The sequence below is a fragment of the Sinocyclocheilus rhinocerous genome, unplaced genomic scaffold (assembly GCF_001515625.1).
Source record: "Sinocyclocheilus rhinocerous isolate Xijiao unplaced genomic scaffold, SAMN03320098_v1.1 scaffold140, whole genome shotgun sequence".
Classification (NCBI taxonomy): Eukaryota; Metazoa; Chordata; class Actinopteri; order Cypriniformes; family Cyprinidae; genus Sinocyclocheilus; species Sinocyclocheilus rhinocerous.
In genome coordinates, this window is record NW_015642053.1 from 1,459,183 (window position 1) to 1,481,955 (window position 22,773).

The following is a 22,773-nucleotide window of genomic DNA, read 5'->3' on the forward strand; positions in this document are numbered from 1 at the left end:
GTGGGTTTAAAACGCCAGTGTATAGACTCTTTTTTTTTTTTTTTTTAAGTTATTTGTTTTCCATAAAGTCTAATAAAGGCTATTGCACTTTGCGTTCATGCTAAATTATGCAATATTATTAATAACTACCACAATTCATGAATTGTGGTTTTCAAAAAAATACAGTTGATTATAGCATAATTTAAGCGGTTTTCAATAAAATACAGTTGATTATAGACTAATTTAAGCGGTTTTCAATCAAATACAGTTGATTATAGACTAATTTAAGCACGTGTTTCTCGTGCATTTTTTCGAGCAGACATCTCTGGCCGTTTTACTGGGCCGTGAGAAAAATGAACGACTTGACTGAACATGCTTCATCCTCATCACCAGCTATGGAGTGCATTGTCACAATGATTCATCCAACGGACGCGTACATAAAATCCCCTAACCTACATGGACGTGTAGGCGCATGTAAGCACCGTTTATACATTCGCATCAGAGTGGGCTCTGAATTCAGGCGTCCTGTCTGGATTATTCTATTGCCAATGGAAGACCAGGGCGATCTCGCACTATCTAAAACTGGTGTGCAACTTAGGCCTGACAATAACTGGGTCTCTGCGCACCCTTGGCCTATACGCTGGTGACAAACGCCCCGTTCCGGTAGTTTGAATGTGGCTGGAAGATGGAGGGAAAGTGTCAATCAGAGACGCTTCATTGATCACGGACAATGCCGTTCGCGGGACTGGTCTGTTTCTAGAGCAATCAGTCACTCCGCATTAATTATCCCCGCGTCCCACAGTAGGGCAGCTCGCGCTGGCACATGGACAGTGTGTGTCTGTTTGTGTGTGCGTGAGTGAGTGAAAGAAAAAAAGAAAGAATGTGTGTAAAAGTGCGCGCGTGGGGAGAGAAGGAGATTGTGTGTGTGTGTGTGTTTGACAGAAAGAAAAAGTCACTAAATTTGTGTTCCGGTAAATATGTATATATTTAGACGGGCCTGTATGCGAGCTAATGCCTTTGGTTGTGTGTAAATTTGTATTTGCATGGGCTTCTTGTGTGTGTGTGTGTTATCCGTACACCACTAAAAATGCACCCCACCCCCACCTTTCAAGTTGCGAAAAGTAGCCAATAAAAACCCAACAATAACACAACAATTTCTTGTCACTAAATAAATTAAGTGCCGATATCTGCTTAAAGCGCTGCACCTCTTTTTATATTGCAGAACAGAATTCTTTATTGCCCCAGTGTTATTGTTTTTTTTTTCCAGCATTTTTTTTTGATAGGAAGGTCGGTGGTATAGGCCATAGCACACTCTCTGTAACAATTACTGTAAAGTTGGTTAACACAATGACTGGGTACATTGTTATATTAAGAGCTTCTGCTTATGGGTCGTTTGCATACTTGATTTCATACTTCCGTGGCCGAAAATTTAGTTTGAATCTGATTAACACTGGCATTTTTTCTTTTAGGACTGGCCTGATTTCTCTCTTTATCTGTCTTCTTATTTTCTTGACAACAAGCCCCAAGCCTATAGGATCATAAACAATTTATACATTAATGGAATGATTTATTGAACTGTTGATTTTTAATTGGTTACACCTTGTGGAATGTTTTATTACTTAATTTAAAAAGTCCCTGTAATTATATCGTTTTTAGTACATCTATAGTTTCTCTCTCTCTCTTTCCCCCCCCAAAGTTCAGCCTAGTTTTTATCTAAAAAGTATAGGCCTATGTAGATTAAACTATGTAGTCGTAAATGTAAAATATTTATATAAGGAGAAGCCTTCTTCAATCTAATATAGCAATGTTCTCTGTAGTTATTGATTAGGCTACATGTGTTTTCTTCAACCATATTGAGCAAATATTAAAAACGTAGAAGCCTATTATCAGCATCCACTATAAAGCTATTTTTAAACAAAAAAATATACTGTTACAATGGGACGTTGATAACAAAAACCCGTATACATATTCATGAAATTACAGTTCTTCCAGTGGCCTAGCTGAAGTTGCCCTTAAGTTTTGTGTGATGGTGCTGCACAGAAGGTTTTCCTGAATAAAGTTTTATGGGATGAAGTTAAAGAGATAATGAAGAAAGAAAAATAGCAGAGTATAGAAAATCATAGAAGAACAAATACAAAACATTGCACTATATATTTCATATGTTTAATGATTAAAAGAAAAAAACAATAACATCCTTTGGCAGGCATCATATTTTTATATTTTTTAATTTAATAATAATGCATTTTAATACAAACATTATAATATAAACAACTACTAGAATAATTGAATACATTCTGTTAATAATCGTCTTCCAGTTTTTCTCTCACCAAGGTTTTCCTGAATTGTATTTGCACCGAATGAAAGAACGGCGTATAACAGTTTCCGTATTTGCGCGTAATTGTTAGTTTATATTTTACAGCCATTTACTACTTACTGTTATTAAATATCCAGTCAAAGTTAGAAGTCGCAGTCAGTGTGAAGTTTTTACATTTCATCGTAAAAAAATCCTCACGCACGCTCGTTTTTGATCGCTTATTTTGCCTTCATTTCCAGTCTTGTCCTGTTTTAGTCTATTAGATTCCATGTGTTAGAATGATCATGTTGCTGTTGAATTAAACGATATTAATCCGAGAATCTATACTTTAAATTTAATACAACATGTAATTTCCCCCTTTTTAACGCATTCCCTTTGATTAAGTCACTCTTGACTCTCCTTTAGCTTTGGGGCCAACGAGGTTCGCCTAGGGGAGGCCTTGAAACCGCCCCTCCTTATCTCCTTTCATCATCCAGCTCTGGGCCGCCTTGAAACCGCAAGGCCAGTAATTGCTTTTTTCAGGCAGCCCAGTGCGGACTGGACAGCAGCCAATCAGAGCCTTGTTTACATTCTATGATTGACAGCGCTCTGGCAACACGCCAACCAATCAAACAATTTTCAGAACGAGGCCCAGGCTTTTAACCCTTCGTTTGCCATTGCACCGTAGCTTGGGCTTTAACTGATTATTTACCATGCTGAATTTGTTCTGGCTTAGAATTGTTAATTTGACGCATGATCCGATTCTTAAAACTTAACGTGCAGTGATGCGCTTAAAGTTAAGGGATATTGTACAGCCTAATTCACAAATTGGTTAAAAGATGAAATGGAGAGATTTCATGTTTCTTCTTGGTTTGGGCTTTATTTACGTTCAGCAGGTGAGTTGTTCAATTGCATGTTTTAGGTTTGTTCAATTAGATTTATTATACTCTAGAAGACCAGCTGCTATTTAGCATAATGTACCATGTCGGCATAAAGGCTTACTAATCCTCAACTTAAAGCAGGGTTAAAAACTCAAATGTTGTGAAATGCGTTTCTTCCTTTGTTTCAAGTAATTTAAATAATGACACTCTAGGCTGCATAAGTAACCATGTGTTCGTGCCTCACTGAACTCGTCGCGAGACAGGAAAGCTCAAATAAAGCGCCCGCCGTTTTGTTTAGTTGATCCAGCTGACGCGCCATTGGCTCAGAGCGCCATCCAATCGGAGCCACTGTTTATCCTGGGGCGCGCTGCACGAGCTTATTGACATGTAGGTATTAGACCAATGGGCGCGACCGCTCCCCCAGTCACCTCCCCCTCTTCTTCTTGAGTGGCACTAGCAGATTCAGGAAAGAGCCTCTGACTGCTTGTACGGGGCTCGATTCAGCAGAAGCTCTTACTACTACGGTGCATCTCCGAACTTCTGCACTGCACACGCACTGCAATCAGCAGACTCTAGGATGTAACCATTTCCATATGTTTTTATTCTGCTTCTGCTCTTTTACGTATTTTTTGTATCATGTTTTTTTAAACCCATTTATTGTTTTGCAAGGAATAACTTACCAGTAAGTAATTCGTTTATATTGTATACATTTATATGCGTGCAATAATAAACATTTGCCTTCAAGAGCTGCTCTTACTTTTTTTAAGAACATCTGGCGTTATACAAAATTATGGAATTTGTATTGCAGGGGGGTGAAAAAAAGCTATCCATTAATTTTCATCTGAGTCTATTGCTTTCTTTGAGCAATAATAAAAATAGTAATGACATCAACAACAAAAACAATTATAATAATACTCATAATCATTATAATAATAAGAGATTTGTGCAATACTGAATTGCTAACGAATTCCTGCATTATTTTGAATAAAAGGGATTTTTTTATTTAGAGCGAAGACCTTCATGTCTTATTGACTAATAAAGGATACAATACAATTGTGAATAATTACATTCTTTGCGAGACATTCATTCGCAAACTTCTATATGCAATGGACGTGATGGCAGAAGTAAGCTACATAAGCGCTTTTACCTTTCAGTTTACACGTAGAAAGAATAATAGGCAGTTGTTTATGAAATTAAAACTGAAAATCTCTTTTTAACTAAATTTTAGTTTTTATAGGCTTGTATTATATATATACACACGTTTTCCATTGATATACCATGATTCATAAAATTGTCTGGCTTTTATCAAGAGGACATTTCCTACCACTCAAATCCTTCTTTAGGAAACCTGTTCTTTCATGCGCTCCTCCTCACCTCCCATCCGTCCTCCGAGCCAAATCTAATAGATCTCAGATCCCAATAAATGTTAAAAGTTCGGCGTTGGTTAATAGTGGGAGGATACTACGCTCAAATACCACATGCTTTAAAATTTGTGCCCAATTTCTTTTAATGATGTCACAGAAATGATACATGTTTGCTGGAAATGTCCTTTGTCAGCGCAAAAATCGTGCACTAGCCTACATTTAATTCTGTGCTTCAGAGAGCTTATTCTTTAGGAATTTCAGTTTATGGTCATTATTTGAGGAAATATGTAATTTTGTGCACGTCAATTCACTCACTATACTATAACCGCTCTCTCTTTTCAGTTTTTGTGTTTTTAATGAAGGCGGTAGGGCTACAGCAATTTGGCACTGCAACCATCCTTGCACTCCAAACTGGGAACTTCCACCGTTTTAAGGCCTCGATCAGCAGCAATACGTTGAAACATCCAACAGACGTTCAGCGTTCCGAACGTCAAATATCTGGAGATACGACCTATGTCTTTCGTTTATAGTTTGTAATTTAGAATAAATGGAAAGCACAGCTGGAGATGCAAACTTGATCAAAATAGCGTTGTTTCCTTGTCTTTGATTCGCTGTGATAAGGAGAGCGCTTACGACCGTTCGCACGAGCTTTTGTCATTCTGTTTCGCAGACTTTCTTTTATTACCTTACAATTTTCAATAGTCTGGCAAAAGTACTTTTTTGCAAGCATGTTTTGAAGCAAATCTCTCGCCGTTTAATAACATCGCATGATATTTCTCTCAATGCACCATTTTGACAAGACTCCATCTGCAGCAACGTAAGATCATATATTGCTTGTACCCGTGATTTAGGAAACTTAAGGACCAGAGGCCAAAGGTGAAATATAGACTCGGTGTGCATTTCCCTATACAATGTTATGGAAAACCTAGTTCAGGTGAACAAAGCAGTTTAATTAACTGAAATGACTGACAAAAAGGACTGAAGAAATTACATTTATAGTGGGATGCATTAAATAAATTAGTGTTTGTAATAAAAGCAGTCAGGCCAAACGTCAGCGATTATAGATTTTTGTAATGTTTTTCATCTAGTCAAAAAGACTGATTTGGCTTTGTCAGTTTTCCCTCTTTTTTGCTAAAATGTCCTTGGTTTTCCATATAGGCTTAAGGAGACTAAAAATGTATTGATCCTGGCATCTCTCTGTGAATGGTGTATATAGTGAGTCTTCTGTGTAAAAGTGGAGGTGTGCTGCAAGCTCGCTCAATTGTGGTGAGATGAGAGAGACGAGCGAAGAATTTGTGTTTAGGCAGCAGTCGCAGCAATGGACGTACACTCGTGGTGTTTTCAATGAAGGATTACCATTACACATCTGAAGGATAGTAACATGATACGATCTTGTGGATTTGCATCACTCGCTCGTGTAACTGGTTTGTAATTTAAACTAAATTTTCTGATTTTTGTGTTGCAGAAAACATGACTGGGACATACTTTTTTGGCCGTCAGAGCCAAAATTGTGCTGAATGCAAGACCTAAGCGAAACTCTTAACGGGATTATAACATCTGGGCGGCGTTCGGTTCGGTTCTCGTGGTTTCCCGCTCTGGATTTCGGATTTATCGTTTTTTTATCGGGATGGAAGGCCGGGATTTCGCTCCTCTGCCGCACCTTCTGGCAGAGCGAGGCGCGCTGGTTCACAGAGGCGCCTCGAGGATCACTCCTGCCGGGCACACGGCTGTGCAGCATCCCGGTCACTTTCAACCTGGGAAATATTACCCCTCACACATACCGATGCCTCCACATTCAGGTAAGTGTTATGTTTGTTTTCCCCTGTCGATAAGTGAATGCCTTTAAAACATACTTTTAGCAGATTAAAATTGCTTAACTTCACAATACGTGCCTACTTAGCCTACACTTACTTTTTTTATTGGGAAATAAAGGTCTTTTTGGAAATAAGCAATTGCTACGGTCTCCATATAGTCAAATCTGATTGCATTGTAGCGTTTTATCGGACAGTTTACTTGAATAATATCTGACATGTGCTGCGAAAGGCTGGTCGTTTCTAGTTTAGGAGCAGTGCGTATCAGAAGAGAGCAGTAAGAAAATATAGGCTATACCTTTAACCTTAACTGGGTGTATTATTGTAGGGCACCGTAATTTATATTTAGTCTTTAAATTGATTTCTGATGATTAAATGAATATACTGTTTTGTTAATAATGAACAGTTACTTTATAGTAGGATTGCCCTCTTTGTTTCGCGCTCATTCAGACATCTGGTTTTCGCTGACAAAATAAGTTGTTTGGTAGGCTATTCTAGAAAAGCCCCATGATTTTCTGTTAATTATTAGGGTGCATATTTGAGCGGTTTGATGCCACAGCTGCTTTAAGTTTATAACACAAGCTTTGGTGTGTGTGTGTGAGCTGTGGTTCGAGGAGTCTCCGAGATTAGGGTCAGTAGCTATGTGTGTGTGTGTGTGTGTGTGTGCTAAAAGAGGCGTCTGTAATACCAGAACATCCAGTTTCTATATTGAGCGGTGATGTGACGGGGTGCGAATGAGTTGACAGTGCATGCATTAGATTTAACAAGTGTCTCCAGCATTCAAAGTACCTTTGGGATAGAGGTACACTTTGCATTTTGGTTTTTAGTGAGATAGCCTATAAACTCATATATATGTGCACACGAATACGTCAGCCTGTGAATGCTTCAGCTTCTGTTGTTAATCGCAGAGAATATCACATTTTGTACGTAACATTTTTTATTTTTTTATTTTATATATAGCTAACATTGGTTGACATAGCCATCCTTTTGGCTGATGTGTTGTTTTAAAGAATGTGTTCAGCAGTTTAGTTCTAAACAATGAATTAAACTCCCTTTGGTGTTGTTTTAGTCGGTGTACTTAAATATAATTTTTTTAATTTTTTGTTTCTTTTCATATAGGTTAACATTTATTTTTTCATATATATTTTTTCATATTACCCCTTTATATGTTAAATATATGTTAACTGCGTGTATATATATATTTATATAATATAATTATATACATAATATATAATATATAATATGTGTGTGTGTGTGTGTAAAAAAAAAATATATATATGTGTATATATATATATGTGAATTATTTTCAGTTGAATTTGAATGAGACGTTCCATTCGCTCATTCACTGTGCTTCAGCCTCAGTTGATGTATTTCAGTCGAATTCGTATTCGATGCATAACGTTCGCTGTGTTGTAGACTCAGAAGCGAGATCTATCACAGCGCTCGCTGACCCTGATGGTCCCCGGCGCACGGGGAATGCGCGCGGGTACTGATGGGGTCGTTAGCGGCTGTCTTTCTCTCCGGCCTCCTGCTGCTGCTATACCCTCACCCACTGCCTTCTTAAAGTAATTTTTATTTGTCCCTTACACAAATAACTCCGTCCTCTTACCTCACACAGAGATAAACTACGAAGGTCCGCAAGACAAACTCTATAAAATATACAGCCCTTTTTACGATAGCTGCTTTCGAGTACATGTATATCTTCCTGTCGTTATTTTTCATCTCTAATATATTGAATCGGTTCATTGTCTCTTTCTTCGACGACTGTCGTCAAACTGAATGCGTTTTAAAAGCCGCACCGCCGGTAGATTGATGGATTTTGTTGTGCTGCTCAGGTCTCGCGTGCACATCAAATGCTGCTCTGGCAGTGCGCGCGGATAATGTGTACAGTAGGATCTCCTTTTCTTTTTTTTTTTCACCCCCTCTCTCTCTTTCTTTTATTTCCTCCATATCCTCAGCAGATGTCTGTAACGTCTGCCTCAAGGCGGACGCCAGCTCATGCCATACAGGTGCATCATTACTTCTATCTGTGTATGTGTGTATGAGTATGTGTGTGCGCGCGTATCAATTTCTTGTTCTTCCGCTGTGGCTTTTTTAATCAACACAGGTGTCTTTTCTGCTCATACAGAATAGGTAATATACGATGATACTGTGTGTATTATTTTACATCATATACTGGGACAAAAGTAATTTATATTTAGGCTAAGTTTTAGATCTTCCTCTTTTTTGTTTGCGTGGGATAAGCATTTATATAAGCAGACATTAGTATATATTTTCCTTCCCTTTTTCTGTGTATAAATAATTTTTCTCTTTATTTCTGCTTATTTTATCACTTATTTGATATCCCTATATTCCTCTTAATTAAAATGTATCATTTCAGAAAATGCCACACACACACACTTAGGCCTACATATAAATCGTAATCCCTAGAGTGAAGACATGCAGGATGTGAGGAATGTCTAAAAGTCCCTTAATGATTGTGAAAATACGTCAGAAATGCACTCTGGTACTCTTTTAGCCAATTCACACTTTAACTGTTGAATCACAAAAATAGCTACAATTAGATTGGTAGATAAGATTGAGAGACCGAATGATTTGAGTTTTTCTCGGATACAACCAACAGCAACCCGCAGTTCAATTAGTGGCACCCCGTCTGTCACAGTCATCCACCTGGTCGTTTGCCCTCACCCTCTGCGTTACAGAGGGGTTTTGTAGCTCTGTGTCATAGCAGTCATGTTTCTGCAAAAGCAGTGGTCTGTCCTGTCAAACTTTGGTCGGCCTTCTTTCATATCACTTCTTCCTCTCTCGCTTCTGTGTGCCTTGAGTCCTGATTTAACAATGCTGTGTCTGCGCTGCTGTTGAACCTAACCTGTCTCACTCTCCCCGTCCACTCGTGCCTCTGAGGTACTGCTGCCCCCAGGCCATTCGCCTTTGATAGGGCTTGTAGTTCAAATTAGTGCGTTCGCTTGAGTCTAGTTAGTATCTCTCTTCCTTTCTCTCCCCTTTTCGTCTGTGCATGTTTCTGCACTATCCCTGACTTGCAACAGATCACTTGTAATAGGCTACATAAATGCTAAATTAATTACAGCGTCTTTGGAATAAACATTTATGTTTGATTCCACCTTCATCCAAAAACTTCCGAAATGGCATGCGGTTCCTTCGCTGCTCCAAAATAGAGTAAAAGAGTGAAAGTGACTAACAGAGAGAGGGAGAAGAGGAAAAAGAGCGGCTGAATGTTTCCACCTGGTTGGTAATCTGGCCCAATTACCTCTGCTTGGTAGCACAGAGCCTGGGGTGTTCCATCGCCACTCACTATGCCTGCCAGCTGAGTGCTGTGCGCGAGTGTACGGCGCTCTGTGTATGTGTGTGTGTGTGTGTGTGTGATTCAGCAGAGCCTCGTTGGCAGAAGCGACATCGTTCCCCCTCCCCTCCACCCCACAGTCTCTTCTTTTACTGTTTGATGTGCCTCAGTAGGCTGAGAGAGTCCCAACGCCCTGGCCCGACTACACCCATCACTGATGCCCCCTCAAACAATGCATCTGCACGTCATCAATGCCGGCAGAAAATCATTTATTAATATTTGATACGTACACCTTCTTATGTGCACCTATAAAATATGTATTATCCTACCTGCTTCAGCGCACGGAATATCATCACTTTCGATGCCTGTGACTATTGATCAGGGCCGCGTTTCCCAAAAGCACAGCTGTGCCGTTAAAATCATGAGATCAGGCCAAAATGGTGCTTTCCAAAAGACGCTGAAGCGGCTCACCTGCATTCATCTAAAAATAGGGCTGTCATCATTTTATCTTTTATAATTTACTCATCTTTGTGTCATTCCATTTATGACATTTTATGACTTGATTTTATGACGTGACTTTTTTTTTTTTTTTGTCCACATAGGCCTGTGCAATTAAAGTCAGTGTGGTCTAATTTGTTTTGCAGCACACTGACTTTCATTGTATGGATAAAAAAAAAAAACAGTTCTTCAAAATCGTTCGTGAAAGTGAGATTTAGAACATTACAGCGAGGAAATGATGATAGAATTTAAATCTTAAAGCACTGAAATTTAAAATCTGTACTTGAATGTGATTTTTTTTATGCTGACAAAACATTTACAAACAGTTTGCTATAGGCTAGATTTAATGCAAAGCAGGAGGATTTAAATGAGGAAGTGTGAATGCATGCATGGCAACTCAGACATGGCACCTATTATACACCTGACATATGATACGGTGTTTTCACACCAAATCTGAAAATTGTCACCCTTCCGACTTGGATTTGTGCAACTGATACTTGAGAACTGACTGGGTTAAAAAATGCTCAATAGGAAGGCTTGTAATATGCACACAGAACCAATCGCACACAAACAGACATAAGCTAAACTTAATAACGGATGCAAGCAAATAAGGGTCAATAGACACTAACGCACTCACACACACACACACACACACACAGTTCAACTTTTAAACCCTGGGTTCATCTGCTGTGCATTGGATCAGCACAACAATGAGGCAGTACTCTGGGGCGCCATGAGCTACAGAGCTCATTTATACAGCTGTCAGGCTCCCTCTTTCTTTCTTTCTCTCTCTTTCTCTCTCTCTCCCTCCCTTTCTCAATCTCCTCCTCCTCTTCCTTCTCTGTTTCCTACTGGCTCGCATTTTCACAAGAAAACAGCCCTCCTGACTTGTCAACATTGCTGTTTGGATTTCATCAGTTTAACACCCAACATTTTTTTTTTTTTCTTTTTAATATTGTTTTGTTTAGCATGTATATTCTTTCAGCTATCTCACTCATTTTGACACATTTCCTTCAGGGTGTTACACGGTTCTTCTCTGAAATTGGGAGGGGCTTTCTTTTAGTGCTTTGGAAATTAGATTATACTGCAGATTAAAATACACTGCACTGTTAATTGTGTGAATAGTTCTGATCTAAATCAAGACCTTATATTTATTTTATTTTTACTTTTTTATTTTTATTTAATTCATTTTTCAAGATAATATTTCTGTTTTATATAATTTAATATACATTTTTGTTAGAAAAAATATTTTTTATATTTTTAATATTTTATTAAACAATTTGCAACAAACATTTAAGTATTTGAAAAAAATATTCAGATATTTCATACACTGACACGGGCCAGCGGCTATCTTTTTTGTTAAGCCCTGTAAATTCACCAGTTTTGTATGGGGTTTGAGCAGAATACGTTCTTTCTTTCATGTGTACGTGTGTGTGCTTGCATGCTGCTTGCTACATCCTGTGAGCTACTTTTCATTGTGACACCTCGACTGATGGACTCAACCACCACAGCATATTATAACCATGTGGGGAATCTCTCTCTCTCCTCCCGCACTCTTTCCCTCGCACTGTCTCTTGCACCGCTGTCGTTATTAAGTCCAAACTTTGACTCGGCCTGCAGCCAGCTTTTGTAAATGAGAAACAAGTTTGGATTTGGTTTAGAAAATAAAAGCCCTCCACACTGACTTTGATGTCTGATAGTAAGAGAGAAATGACATTTTAAATAGGCTGCAAAAACAAAACCTTGAAAGTGCTTCCATTCTGTGGTGAGGATGTGTGATTGGACGAGGAAACTAGTGACAGGCCTGACTGTGTATACTAGGAGGAACTGGGAAATCCACTTCCCTTTTTTTGGATTGTGTGTGTTCTGAATCATGGATGCTGTATAATTTCTGTGTGTTTGTGCATGTGTGTGCATACAGTGTTCAATAATCGATCAGCCTGTGTCCTCAACAAGGTCGGATCGTCCCGCCTTGGCGCATGTAATTTCACAGTTGTGCTGAGCTCATCACCATCAGATACTTAGATGATATCAGGCAATATCATCAAGGATTTTATGCTGCAATGGCATCTGACACCTGTATGTACCAGGTGCGCACACACACACACACACACACACACACAAACAAGCTTATTCCCCACTCAAGATGCTAGCAGAATCCAACTACCTTATTCATGCAGCTATCGTTTAATACATTATTTTCAACGCTTCTCACTATTTTGCATTATTATGCATTATTAAACGCATTTTATCTTACGGCTCATGTGACTATTATAAAATGCACATTGTATATTTCGATATTTGGGTATCTTGAGCAGTATGTGGCAGTATGTGATCATGCAAGGGTGGGATACCACACAGCAAGACGAGCGCACCAAGTGTATGCAGAGCTTTCATTAAATATACATAAAACATGCTTTTTAAGGACACGTCGGCTTCCACACCAGTAAAAGAAAAAAAGCACAAAACAAAGATTAGCATCAGGAATTCAATATTAATCAGTCTCGAGGGACACACACTCGCTCTCTCTCTCTCTGTTTTCCTCTCTTTCTCCTCTCTCTTGTTATAGGGAAGGCTTTAATTCGAGAGGGACTTGTTGCTTTCGAGCTGCATGTCTGAATATTGTCATGTTCTCTGATTAAAACAAAACTCCGGTTGACGCGTCGCCTTTGACTTTGGCCCGTGCTTTGATTGCTTGTTGAGTTTTCCTTGCTCACTTTCATCCCTCCCTAATCGTCTTCCTGAATCTTTTTGTTTGCATTTTTATTTATTTTTTTATTTTCCCGCAAAAACTTGCTTGTTTTTTTTCTCTGTCTCGCTCTCTCTGTCTGTCTCTCTCTCTGGTTCTGATTAGCGTTTCTCAGACTCAGCAGGAGGTTGGCTAGCTGTGGGGGAAGACAGTGCCGTGACCACCGTGACCACACAGTCATGCCTGAACACGGAGCCAGCCTTCCATGCATCCCATAATAGCCCTGTTCTATTTCTGGACTCCGCCTTGCCATTTTTACCGAGAATGCACAGAAAAACGAAGCCTTATTTGACCACATGAATTCTCAGCTTCACTCCTCCCACAAGTCAAATTCTGCGAAGCGAACAACATGTCAAAACATGCGAGTCTCATTCCAATAATCTGAAAGAGTCCTCCCTCTCCGCACCACTTCGGCGCCTAAAATGCATCGATTTAACACTGAACTGCTTAAACGGATGCAGTATGGCCATGCAGCTGATCTCTGGTCAGGTGTACTGTGTGGCCACAGTCGGCTCAATTAGGACACAAACATGTGTCTATCAGCAGCTATCAGCATGGCAACATAATGACTGTGATTTGGATTGAAGAGGAATGCATGACTACATACAGAAGGGCTGTTGACAAGGGAAAGTGGTGTGTCAGTGCATGGATGTGTTTGTGTGAAAGTCTATATGAGCCTACCCCTATTATCGCTCTTTTCCCATAAACAGATCTCTAGCTTTGAAAATTAATGGGCTAACGTCAGTAAACTTGTTTATTTAATTACTTATGCACATTCAGACCCCCACACACACATATACGTGGGTATTGGTAGCCTGGTGATAATAGCTCTGGGCTGGCGACCCAAACAGGTGTGATCCCAGATAGGGGTGACCCACGAACCGCAGCGTTACTGAGAATCATGGTGCCCTTGGGCAGGGCGGTTAACCTGAGCTTGCTCCAGGGGAATCGTCCCTGTAATGAATGTACTGTAAACAGCTTTGAATGAAAGCGTCTGTTTATTGACAAGTAGGCAATTATACAGCAAGTTGCTTTGTGTAATACGTTAATTTTTAAAAGATGATGCAGCTTATGGGGTTGGCGCACATGAGAGCGTGTGCTGTTATAAGTCTCTCCGGTCAGAGTTTGCAGGGCGGTAGAATAAGACTCGGGGCTGCTGGTAATCCCTCTCTGGGCTCGGAGTTTCTGAGCCTCGCTTTCACACTGATACTGGTTGGTTAGAGGGGGATTAGAGCACTTCATCATTCACTGGACCCCAGAATAGAGGTGTGGATCAGGGTGGGAAGAGGGAGAAAGGAAAGGAAGAAGGAAAAAGGAAAAAATCAGAAAGGTGGAGGGAACGACAGAAGTAAAAAGACAGTAAGGAAAGAAAAGGAGAACACTAACAAAGGAAGAAAAAGTATGAAAGGAAAGTAAGAAGGGAAGAAAAGTTGAAAGAAAAGAAAAGGAAAAGGTATGAATATGGAAAGAAAGAAGAAGGTAGGAATGAAGGAAGGAAGGGACAAACGGTTAGGAAAGGAAACAGTAAGGTGGGGTAAAGGAAAGAAAGAAATAAGGAAGTAAGGAACAAAAAGGAGGAAACTTAGGAAGGTAAGAAAGGGAGGAAGGAAAGGAGGAGAAAGGGTATAGGAAAATGGAAGGAAGGAAAGAAAAAGGAGAAAGAAAATAGGGAAAGGTAGAAAAGGAAAATACAATTTGAAAGGTATTGAAGGAAAAAAGGGAAGAATGAAAGAAAATAATTAGGAAAGATGGAAAAAAGAAAGAATGGATGGAAAGAAAGAAAGAAAAAAGTAAGGAATGAAGATAAGGAAACAAACAAAAGAAAGGGTGGAAGGAAAGAAAACTGGAAGGAAAGGAGGAGAAAGGAAGGAAGACAAGGAAGGAGAAAACAAATGAAGGAAAAGGGATTTTTAGGAATGAAGGAAAAGAAAAAATAAATGAGTTAGAAAGGAGGTGGAAAGAAGGACAGAAAATAAGAAGCAACGAAAAGAAGGAAAAAGAAAGGAAGAAGGAAAGCAAACAGAAAGAATGAAAAAAGGAAAGATAAGGAGAAAACAAGGAAGAGAGGAAGAGGAGAACAGTAGAAAGAAAAGGAGGAGAAAGGGTAGAAAAATGGAAGGAAGACTGGACAGGAAGGAAGGAATGAAGATGAAAGAAACGGAAGGAAAATTAAAGGAAATGAGTTGAAAAAGATGTTGCATGGAAAGAAAGAAAAAAGGAAAGAAGGAAAGCAAATGGAAATTTGGAGAAAGGAAAGGATGGAGGGATGGATGGACTGGAAGAAAGGAAATGAGGAGGGAAGGTAGGCAAAGACAGACAAGAAAGGAAGAAAGCAGGTGATATGTGACCCTGGACCACAAAACCAGTCATAAGGGTAATTTTTCTGAAATTTAGATTTATACATCATCTGAACGCTGAATGAATAAGCTTTCCATTGATGTATGGTTTGTTAGGATAGGACAATATTTGGCCGAGATACAACTATAATATAATGTATATGTGAGTGCGTGTGTGTGTGTTCTTTCCACTATGGTTTATGCTTCAGCGAGAGTGCTGATGTCATGTAGACACTGCCAAGATTAAAGTGCTGCACCCGCTGTCTGGGGTGTAAACACTGCCGGCACATTAAACACTGCAGAGAGAGAGAGAGAGAGAGAGAGAGAGAGACGGTGGGACAGGGTACAGGGAGCCATGTAAATGAAAGACAGAGACGGTGGCAGAGAAAGATAGAAATAGCAAGAATGAGTAACAGAAAACAAGAGTGCGGGGAAAGAAAAAGTGTCTGATTAATGAAAGGGAAAGCTGTGTAATGACTCTCTAAAGGCTCACGGCAATGACATCAGCAGCAGTGCATGTTCATTAATGCGAGGAGCGTTCCTTCATCTCTCCTTTCACAGCATTTGCATTGTTTTCACTACAGCGCTGTAATTATAAGATGCGTTTACATGAGACACGTCAATGTAACGCTGCTTTAGCTGCTACAAGAGCCTCATGCACGCTACGCAATAGGTTATGGCATTCATCAAGCATATTTTGATTTGATCATTCTTGTATTCCTGTTCTTGTCCTTCAAATCAACATCCTGCATCTGATTATGAAGGAAATAAGCAGTTCTCAGGGAGCTGATGGAAATCAGGCGAAAATAAAATAGTCACAAAAATAATTTGCCTACAGTTTAGAGATTCTGTGTTTGCAACGACAAGGAAAACACTCATCCGCTTACCTTGTTTTTTCCTCATAGTTTTGTCTTCGAGCTCAAGTTTATTCCTCCCTGAGGAACATTTCAGTGCCTTTTTAGCTCATTTTAGTTCTCAGTTTGGTTTCACTGACATGTCTCAGATATTAAAAAATAGACCTTACTGAGTCAATTGTCAACATAAATTAATATTTTAGAGCTATAATGAATGTGGATGTTATAATATAATGAATAAAAGTTTGGTTACACTTTATTTTAAGGTGTCCTTGTTACAGTGTAATTATAGATTTAAGTACTGAGTAATGTTAATTAACTACATGTACTTACTATATGGTTAGGTTTCGGATTAGGGTTACTTGCATGTAATTATGCCTAATTAATTGTTATTATATTAGTAAGTACATGTAACGTGTACAAAGGACACCTTAAAATAAAGTGTTACCGAAAGTTTCTTATACTCAATGTAAAACGTAGTAAAAATAGTAATATTGTGAAATATTATTACAATTTAAAATAACAATTTTCTATTTTAATATTTTTTAAAATGATTTTTTCCCCCTTTGACCGCAAAGCTGAATTTTTACATTACTTCAGTCTTCAGTGTCACTTGATCCTTTAGAAATCATTCTAATATGCTGATTTTGTGATCAAGAAACATTTATTATCAATGTTAAAAACAGTTGTGCCGCTTAATATTTTTGTGGAAACGATGATACATCTTTTTTTTAAGATTCTTTGCTGAATAGAAAGTTCAAGTCGTAACAATGTAAGTCTTTACTGTCACTTTTAATAAGTTTAATGCTTCCTTGCTTAGTAATTGAAAAAACAGCGTTGTTTCACATAAGAATATAAAATGTAAATACGTGATGCCAGAATATAAATTTTTTGGGTGAAATATCCCTTTATTCCCTTAAAAGTCTCAATTTGCTAATCTCATTGCTGTATAGGAGAAACAAATGAGATGCTAAACAGATCTCATTTATGATTTTCTTTCCTACAGGTCATTATGAACATCATATTAAACTTGTCTGGGCTTTTCCGCTTCTTATGCATGTACATGAACTTTTAAAAATACGTGTGTGTGTATGTCTCAGTGATGTATGTTGTGTGTCTGTATTAACGCTATGAGTGTATGCGTGTCATGCTGGCTCCAGTCGCCAGCGGTTATCAAAGGCCTTGCGGGTGCTGTGTTGTCTCTCAGGCTTTACAGTCGTTCCCTCAGCACGTCTGGCTGGCCTGGCCTGTACTCTATCATGCCTGCCAGATAGTGGCTCCTCTGTGCTGGGCTTTGTTTGGAGGTCAGGAGCCTTACACACAGCTGTGGACACAACACAGAGGCAGTTAAAGTCCCACAGTCCTCCCCTATCATCTCCCCCACACACACACACACACACACAAATATGCTCAGGACATGGAGCCAGTCCAGCCTGATGAAAGAGGGGAAAGATGTGAGGCGTGAATCGAGGCTATAGTGATTCCACATCTCGGGTGCCAGGAGCGCTGCTCCTCTAGCTCCTTGACGGATGTCAAAGGATAGAACATGCGCTGGTTTGTATGAAAGTTAGTGATTCAGATCTTTTTAATGGTTTAAACTCTTTTCATAACTTGGCTCGTCTCGGTGGGGCAGAAGAGTGTTTTGGCCAGCTGTTGCAGCGAGTAGACAAACACGGTGAGGCGGCTCGATGTTATGTTTCCACTGTAAAGACCATTCAATCAGTCTTTAATTCTCCTAATAGCCGAGAGACCGGCCTATGATTACACTTTGGCTGATACACACTTCCCTTTGGCTCTGATTCAGCTCTCCGTGTGACTCTGCAAGTTGTATTTCTCTTTCACTCACTTCTTGTTCTCTTTCGCTCTCTTTCTCTCTCACTTCCAACTGTTAGTCTGATACTCAGTTTAAAGGTGCCGTTTTTGCTAATATCCGCCTTGTTGTTAACTTCGTTCTCACACCCTCTTTCCAAAACTCGAACGTGCTAAATGATTTGCAGTCAGAAATGATTCTGATTGGCTAGAAAAGTACTTACTTTCAGCCTAGGGCTGTCACAGAGACGGGTATGACTTCTTTGGACACCTATTTCACCGAAGTCTGACAGGTAATCGCATTTTGTGCGTCGTATTGCAAATATTGCTTAGAGCACCTTCAGTGCACTTTCTGTTTCATACTTATGCATGTGCAGACAAACACACCTTTGTATTGCAGCCTTGATCCTTAACCTATAATCTGCTAAAGTGATTCAATTTCCTTTATAGTCACACATTCACTCCCCTCTGAATATTACTAACATTATTTCTGCTCATGCCTTTCACTTCTTTTCTCCTCCATCTCTCTGTGCCTTTATTTTCAGTACAATTCTCCTTGAGTTGTCGCGCTTTAATACTCTTTCAATAACTCTTTATCCTCTTTGTGGAGTATTGGTAAGAGCCGGAAGTCATGCACTTCAGAGCTCCCCCCCACCTCACTTGTGCAGAGACTTTCCAACATGGCAGCTGTTTGTTCGAGCAAGTGAGCAAAACCACCATTTCTTCATTTCAATGCAACACTGTCCACCTCAGCTGAAGAACAGACATTTAATATTATTTTCAAATCAAATTGGAAATTGATTACTGGGTCAATGAGGTGATGCTATTTTTTTTGTGTTATCTATTCATTTATTAAAAAATATACTAGCATTCAAAAGTTTGGGGTCTGCAACATTTTTCTTTTTTAAGAAAGGAACACTTTGAGCAAGGATGCATCCAATTGATTAAAAGTGACAGTAAAAACTTTTAGAATGATTACTGTTTCAAATAGATGCCATTCTTTTGAACTTTCTATTCCTCAAGAATCCTGGGGAGAAATAATCATGGTTTCCACAAAAATATTAAGTAGCACCACCATTTTCAGCTATGACAATAATAATAAATCTTACTTCAGCATTTTAGAATGATTTTTGATGGATCATGTGACACTGAAGACTGGAGTAATGGCTGCTGTAAATTCATCAAATACATTAAAAAAATATTTTAAAATAATTTCAAAACTGTTTTTATTGTATTTTTGATGCAGCCTCAGTTAGCATAAGAGATTTCTTTTGAAAACATTGCAGTCTTAATGGGAGCAACATTTTGAACAATAGTGTACAATACATTTAAAATTAAATACATACAATGATTTCAATTTCCAACTTCTATAATAAGCATGTTTTTAATTTCAGATTTTTTGGGGAAAAAGTAAAAAACATCAGGATGGTCATATCTTTGCAATGAAAAAATTTTTTTTTGAAAAGAAAGTTTCGTTAAGTAGCTTGATATAGTTTTTTTGTTCTATTTGTTGCAGATGTTGGTTCATGTGCACATTCATCTGATGGACGTCTGTTGACGTCTGTGAACTGTCTTTTGGCAAAATGTGTCTCAAAAACCACAAGAAAAATTGTCGACTGTGTGCACTGTTGACGCAAATTGCTGCCTGGTGAATATTACAGCCTTACCAACCACAAATTTAAAATGAGCTCCCATTTTGACATGTTTGTGTATAGTTTGTTATTTCTTAGATATTTAATGGTCGGGTTTTCACGGTCAATTCAAGTGTAGATGTGGGGTTAGAGAGAGAAAGAGCTCAATGCTATGCTGTTGACTCTGATTCAGAGTCTCAAAAGAGAGTTCTCACACTGGCCAGAGTCTTTACTACTGCCTCTATCATACAACAGGGAAATGCAAGGGTTAGGTTGAGGTCAGTAAATCGGCCGTGTTTACTCTTTTATGTTATTTTCTGTGTGTGTGTGATTGTCCAGGACTGGAAGGACTGTCTGCAGGTGGCTTATTCAGGTTCTCCTGCAGATCTTGCAGGTCTGAGCTCACCCTTGCTCCTAATGAATCTTACTTTTCTCCTTGGGAGAAATTGCATCTTTAGCGCTTAGTGGAACACACGCAGTCTCATCTTTGCTGCATTGTGTTTTCTCAAGGTTATAGCTCTACAATAGCGCTCCAATCTTCTAATTTTCAGAGGCGTTTAACCTCAGATCTGGGATCAGCCTTGCTTTTCCTCATACGGTGAACGTTGCTTCTACAGTAGTTCAAACAGGGGCATGTTTGTGGCCTCCAGGTCGGATTGAGAGGAAGTCTGTTTTCCTGCCATTCGCTCTCTCTCCATTTTGGAGACATGAGAGAAGAAAATGAAACACATTTATATTGGGTTTCCCTCTTCTCTCAACCCTTCATGTGTCCTTCCTTCTGCTTTTATTTGTCGAGAACACACGTACACAAACCCCCGGAACGATGCGCCCATGCAGCACCGTCGATATTCAGAAGGGCCCTGAATGGATGGCTGGCATTTGCATGCATTGATTGAGTGCATGTTTGCCCAATATTTCAGCGCAGCTGATGGCTTTATTAGACACATTGATTTAGAAGGCAGATAGATGGAGGTGGACGACAGGGAGGGGAATGAACAGAAGCGAATGAAGGAGGAAAGAGAGGGAACATTGTGACACACATGCTGAAAAATGGAGCAGTTTGCGTTGCTTTTCTGTGTATCTGGCAAACCTGAAATTGTAATAAATCATGAATAATAATAAATTAATCACAAATAATAATATATAATAAATTGGTTTTGTATTGAATCAAAAGGGCACACTGTGACTTTTAGATCCTCTGTTGGTCATTTATAAAGTTATTAATTGCATTGGTATTATATTGTTACATTCATTTATATTTAATTTACATTAGAAAATATTAATTTTAAAAAGTCCAAATTCCCATTGATTATTTGATGAACAATAAAAGTCCAATGTCATCTTCATTACTTGTTTTATTTTATTTTTTTTACATTTAATGGCATTTCATACTATTTTCAAAAATGTAGTTAAACAATTAAAGGAAAAAAGAAGAAGTGAAAGAGAGGAGGCTAGAGTGAGAGATGGCTTTTGGACAGTGAGAACTGTATGACATGTTGACCTGCATGTGTGTGTGTGTGTCCTGAAAGAGTCTGATTAGGAGGACAGTGTTGGGTTGTCAGAGGAAGCGGTGGCCTAACGTGGGAACTCTCACCTTTTCACTGACTGCACTCAACTTTAGTGTGACCCTTACTTACCACAATGCGCGCACACACACACACACACATACACACACAGAGAGAGAGAGGCATGAACACAGGATGATTAGGGGTGGATAACACTACAGACCGCTGAATGCTTTCTCCCTCTCATTCTCTCTCTCTCTCTCTCTCGCTTCACGTTGTAGTTAAATGTGCCTTAAATCAGATTTTTTTTCCCCCTCACATGTGACACAGATCTGACACACTGTCTGAACAGCAAAAACCGCATTCATTGCTACACTTTCCATGACCTTTCTAGTTATTCACGTTTACTTGTTAAGAACTTTCTATTCATTTTTATTTTTATTTTTTTATTTATTTTTTTATATTCCTAACCATTTAAAGTAGATTTCTATTTGTATGAGATAGCAATCTTTGAAACCAACCATTTTAAATGATGATACTTTTTAGTGTACAAATGTATCCAGATCCTCAATGCACTTAATAATGTTGCTGGCTCACAAGCGAATTTTATTCTGCACAAACACTCTTAAATATTTAGTCAGTTTTAGAGCAAAGAAAAATGTGGGGGAAAAAAATCTAAATATAGTTTTTTTATGTTTAAAAAAAATATAATTTTAATGTTTTTTTTTTCATGACTTTTTAAGGTTTTAAATAATTTTATGACTTGTTTTAGACTGTGGAAAAGTGGGGAAAAAAGTAGCCAGAAAAGTTTTGTGTATTTCTGTTGAACGTGCACTAGTAAGATTATTTTAATGAAATTAATATTTTTATTCAACAAGGAAGCATTCAATTAATTAAAAATGGCATTTATAATGTTACAAAAGATTTCAAATAAATTGTGCTCTTTTGAACTTTCTATTCACAAAAAATTCAGCAACAAAACATTGATGAAAATAAGATTTCTTGAGAACCAAATCAGCCTATTAGAATGATTTCTGACTGGAGTAGAATGAAGACTGGAGTAATGGCTGCTGAAAATTCAGCCTTACCACCACCACAAGAATAAAATACATTTAAAAATATATTAAATACATTTTAAAATATATTACAGTTACATTTTATATACATTTTAAAATAAATAAAAATTAAAACTCAAGCATAAGAAACTTCTTTCAAAAACATTTTGAATGGTAGTGTATCAGGTTCGAGTGTTTTACACATGCTGGTTTAAGAGTGTCACCTGTTCAAACTGATGTCTGATATGGGTCACATTTAAAAAGTCATGTAAACAACCACATGAAAAAGTGAACTTATGCAGAAAATTGGAATTTGGGCTTTTTGGTTTGCGGCGTGAACACGTCCCCTCTGTCATTGTCTCTATATCTCTTTTTAGCCCAAGCCGTACTGAACAATTCCCTAGAAGCGGCCCTTTCCATTTGATTTGAGTCTGCATGTGTGTTCAAGCCAAGCAGATGTGGTTTTTGGTTACACTTCTGTTAAAACCCCCCAAAGGAAACTGCTGCCTTTTCTCCCTCCCATCACTTATTTTGAACATGGGAGGGCTAGGGTTTTGCCGTACCTCAGCTTTGGGGTTTCGGGCGTGCTTCACGCTCTCTTGCAGAGGCCAAATATAGAGGCTCGTTCCAGTGTGGGTGCCAGACACCGCCAGACCAACCAGACTAGACCCCTCTACAACAAGTGCTGCTATTTACACTTTCCAAGA

The 22,773-nt window shown here is 38.7% G+C and overlaps 1 protein-coding gene across 1 annotated transcript in view; it reads left to right on the forward strand.

Annotated features, from left to right (window-relative positions):
• Window positions 1–3,649: 3,649 nt before the first annotated feature.
• Window positions 3,650–22,773, forward strand: part of bahcc1b (BAH domain and coiled-coil containing 1b) — a 105,436-nt gene continuing 86,312 nt past the window's right edge. The window contains exons 1-2 of the mRNA XM_016572279.1: window positions 3,650–3,835; window positions 5,983–6,316. Coding sequence (XP_016427765.1) covers window positions 6,145–6,316 — 172 coding nt within the window. The 5' untranslated portion in view covers window positions 3,650–3,835; window positions 5,983–6,144. The remainder of the gene's footprint in view (window positions 3,836–5,982; window positions 6,317–22,773) is intronic.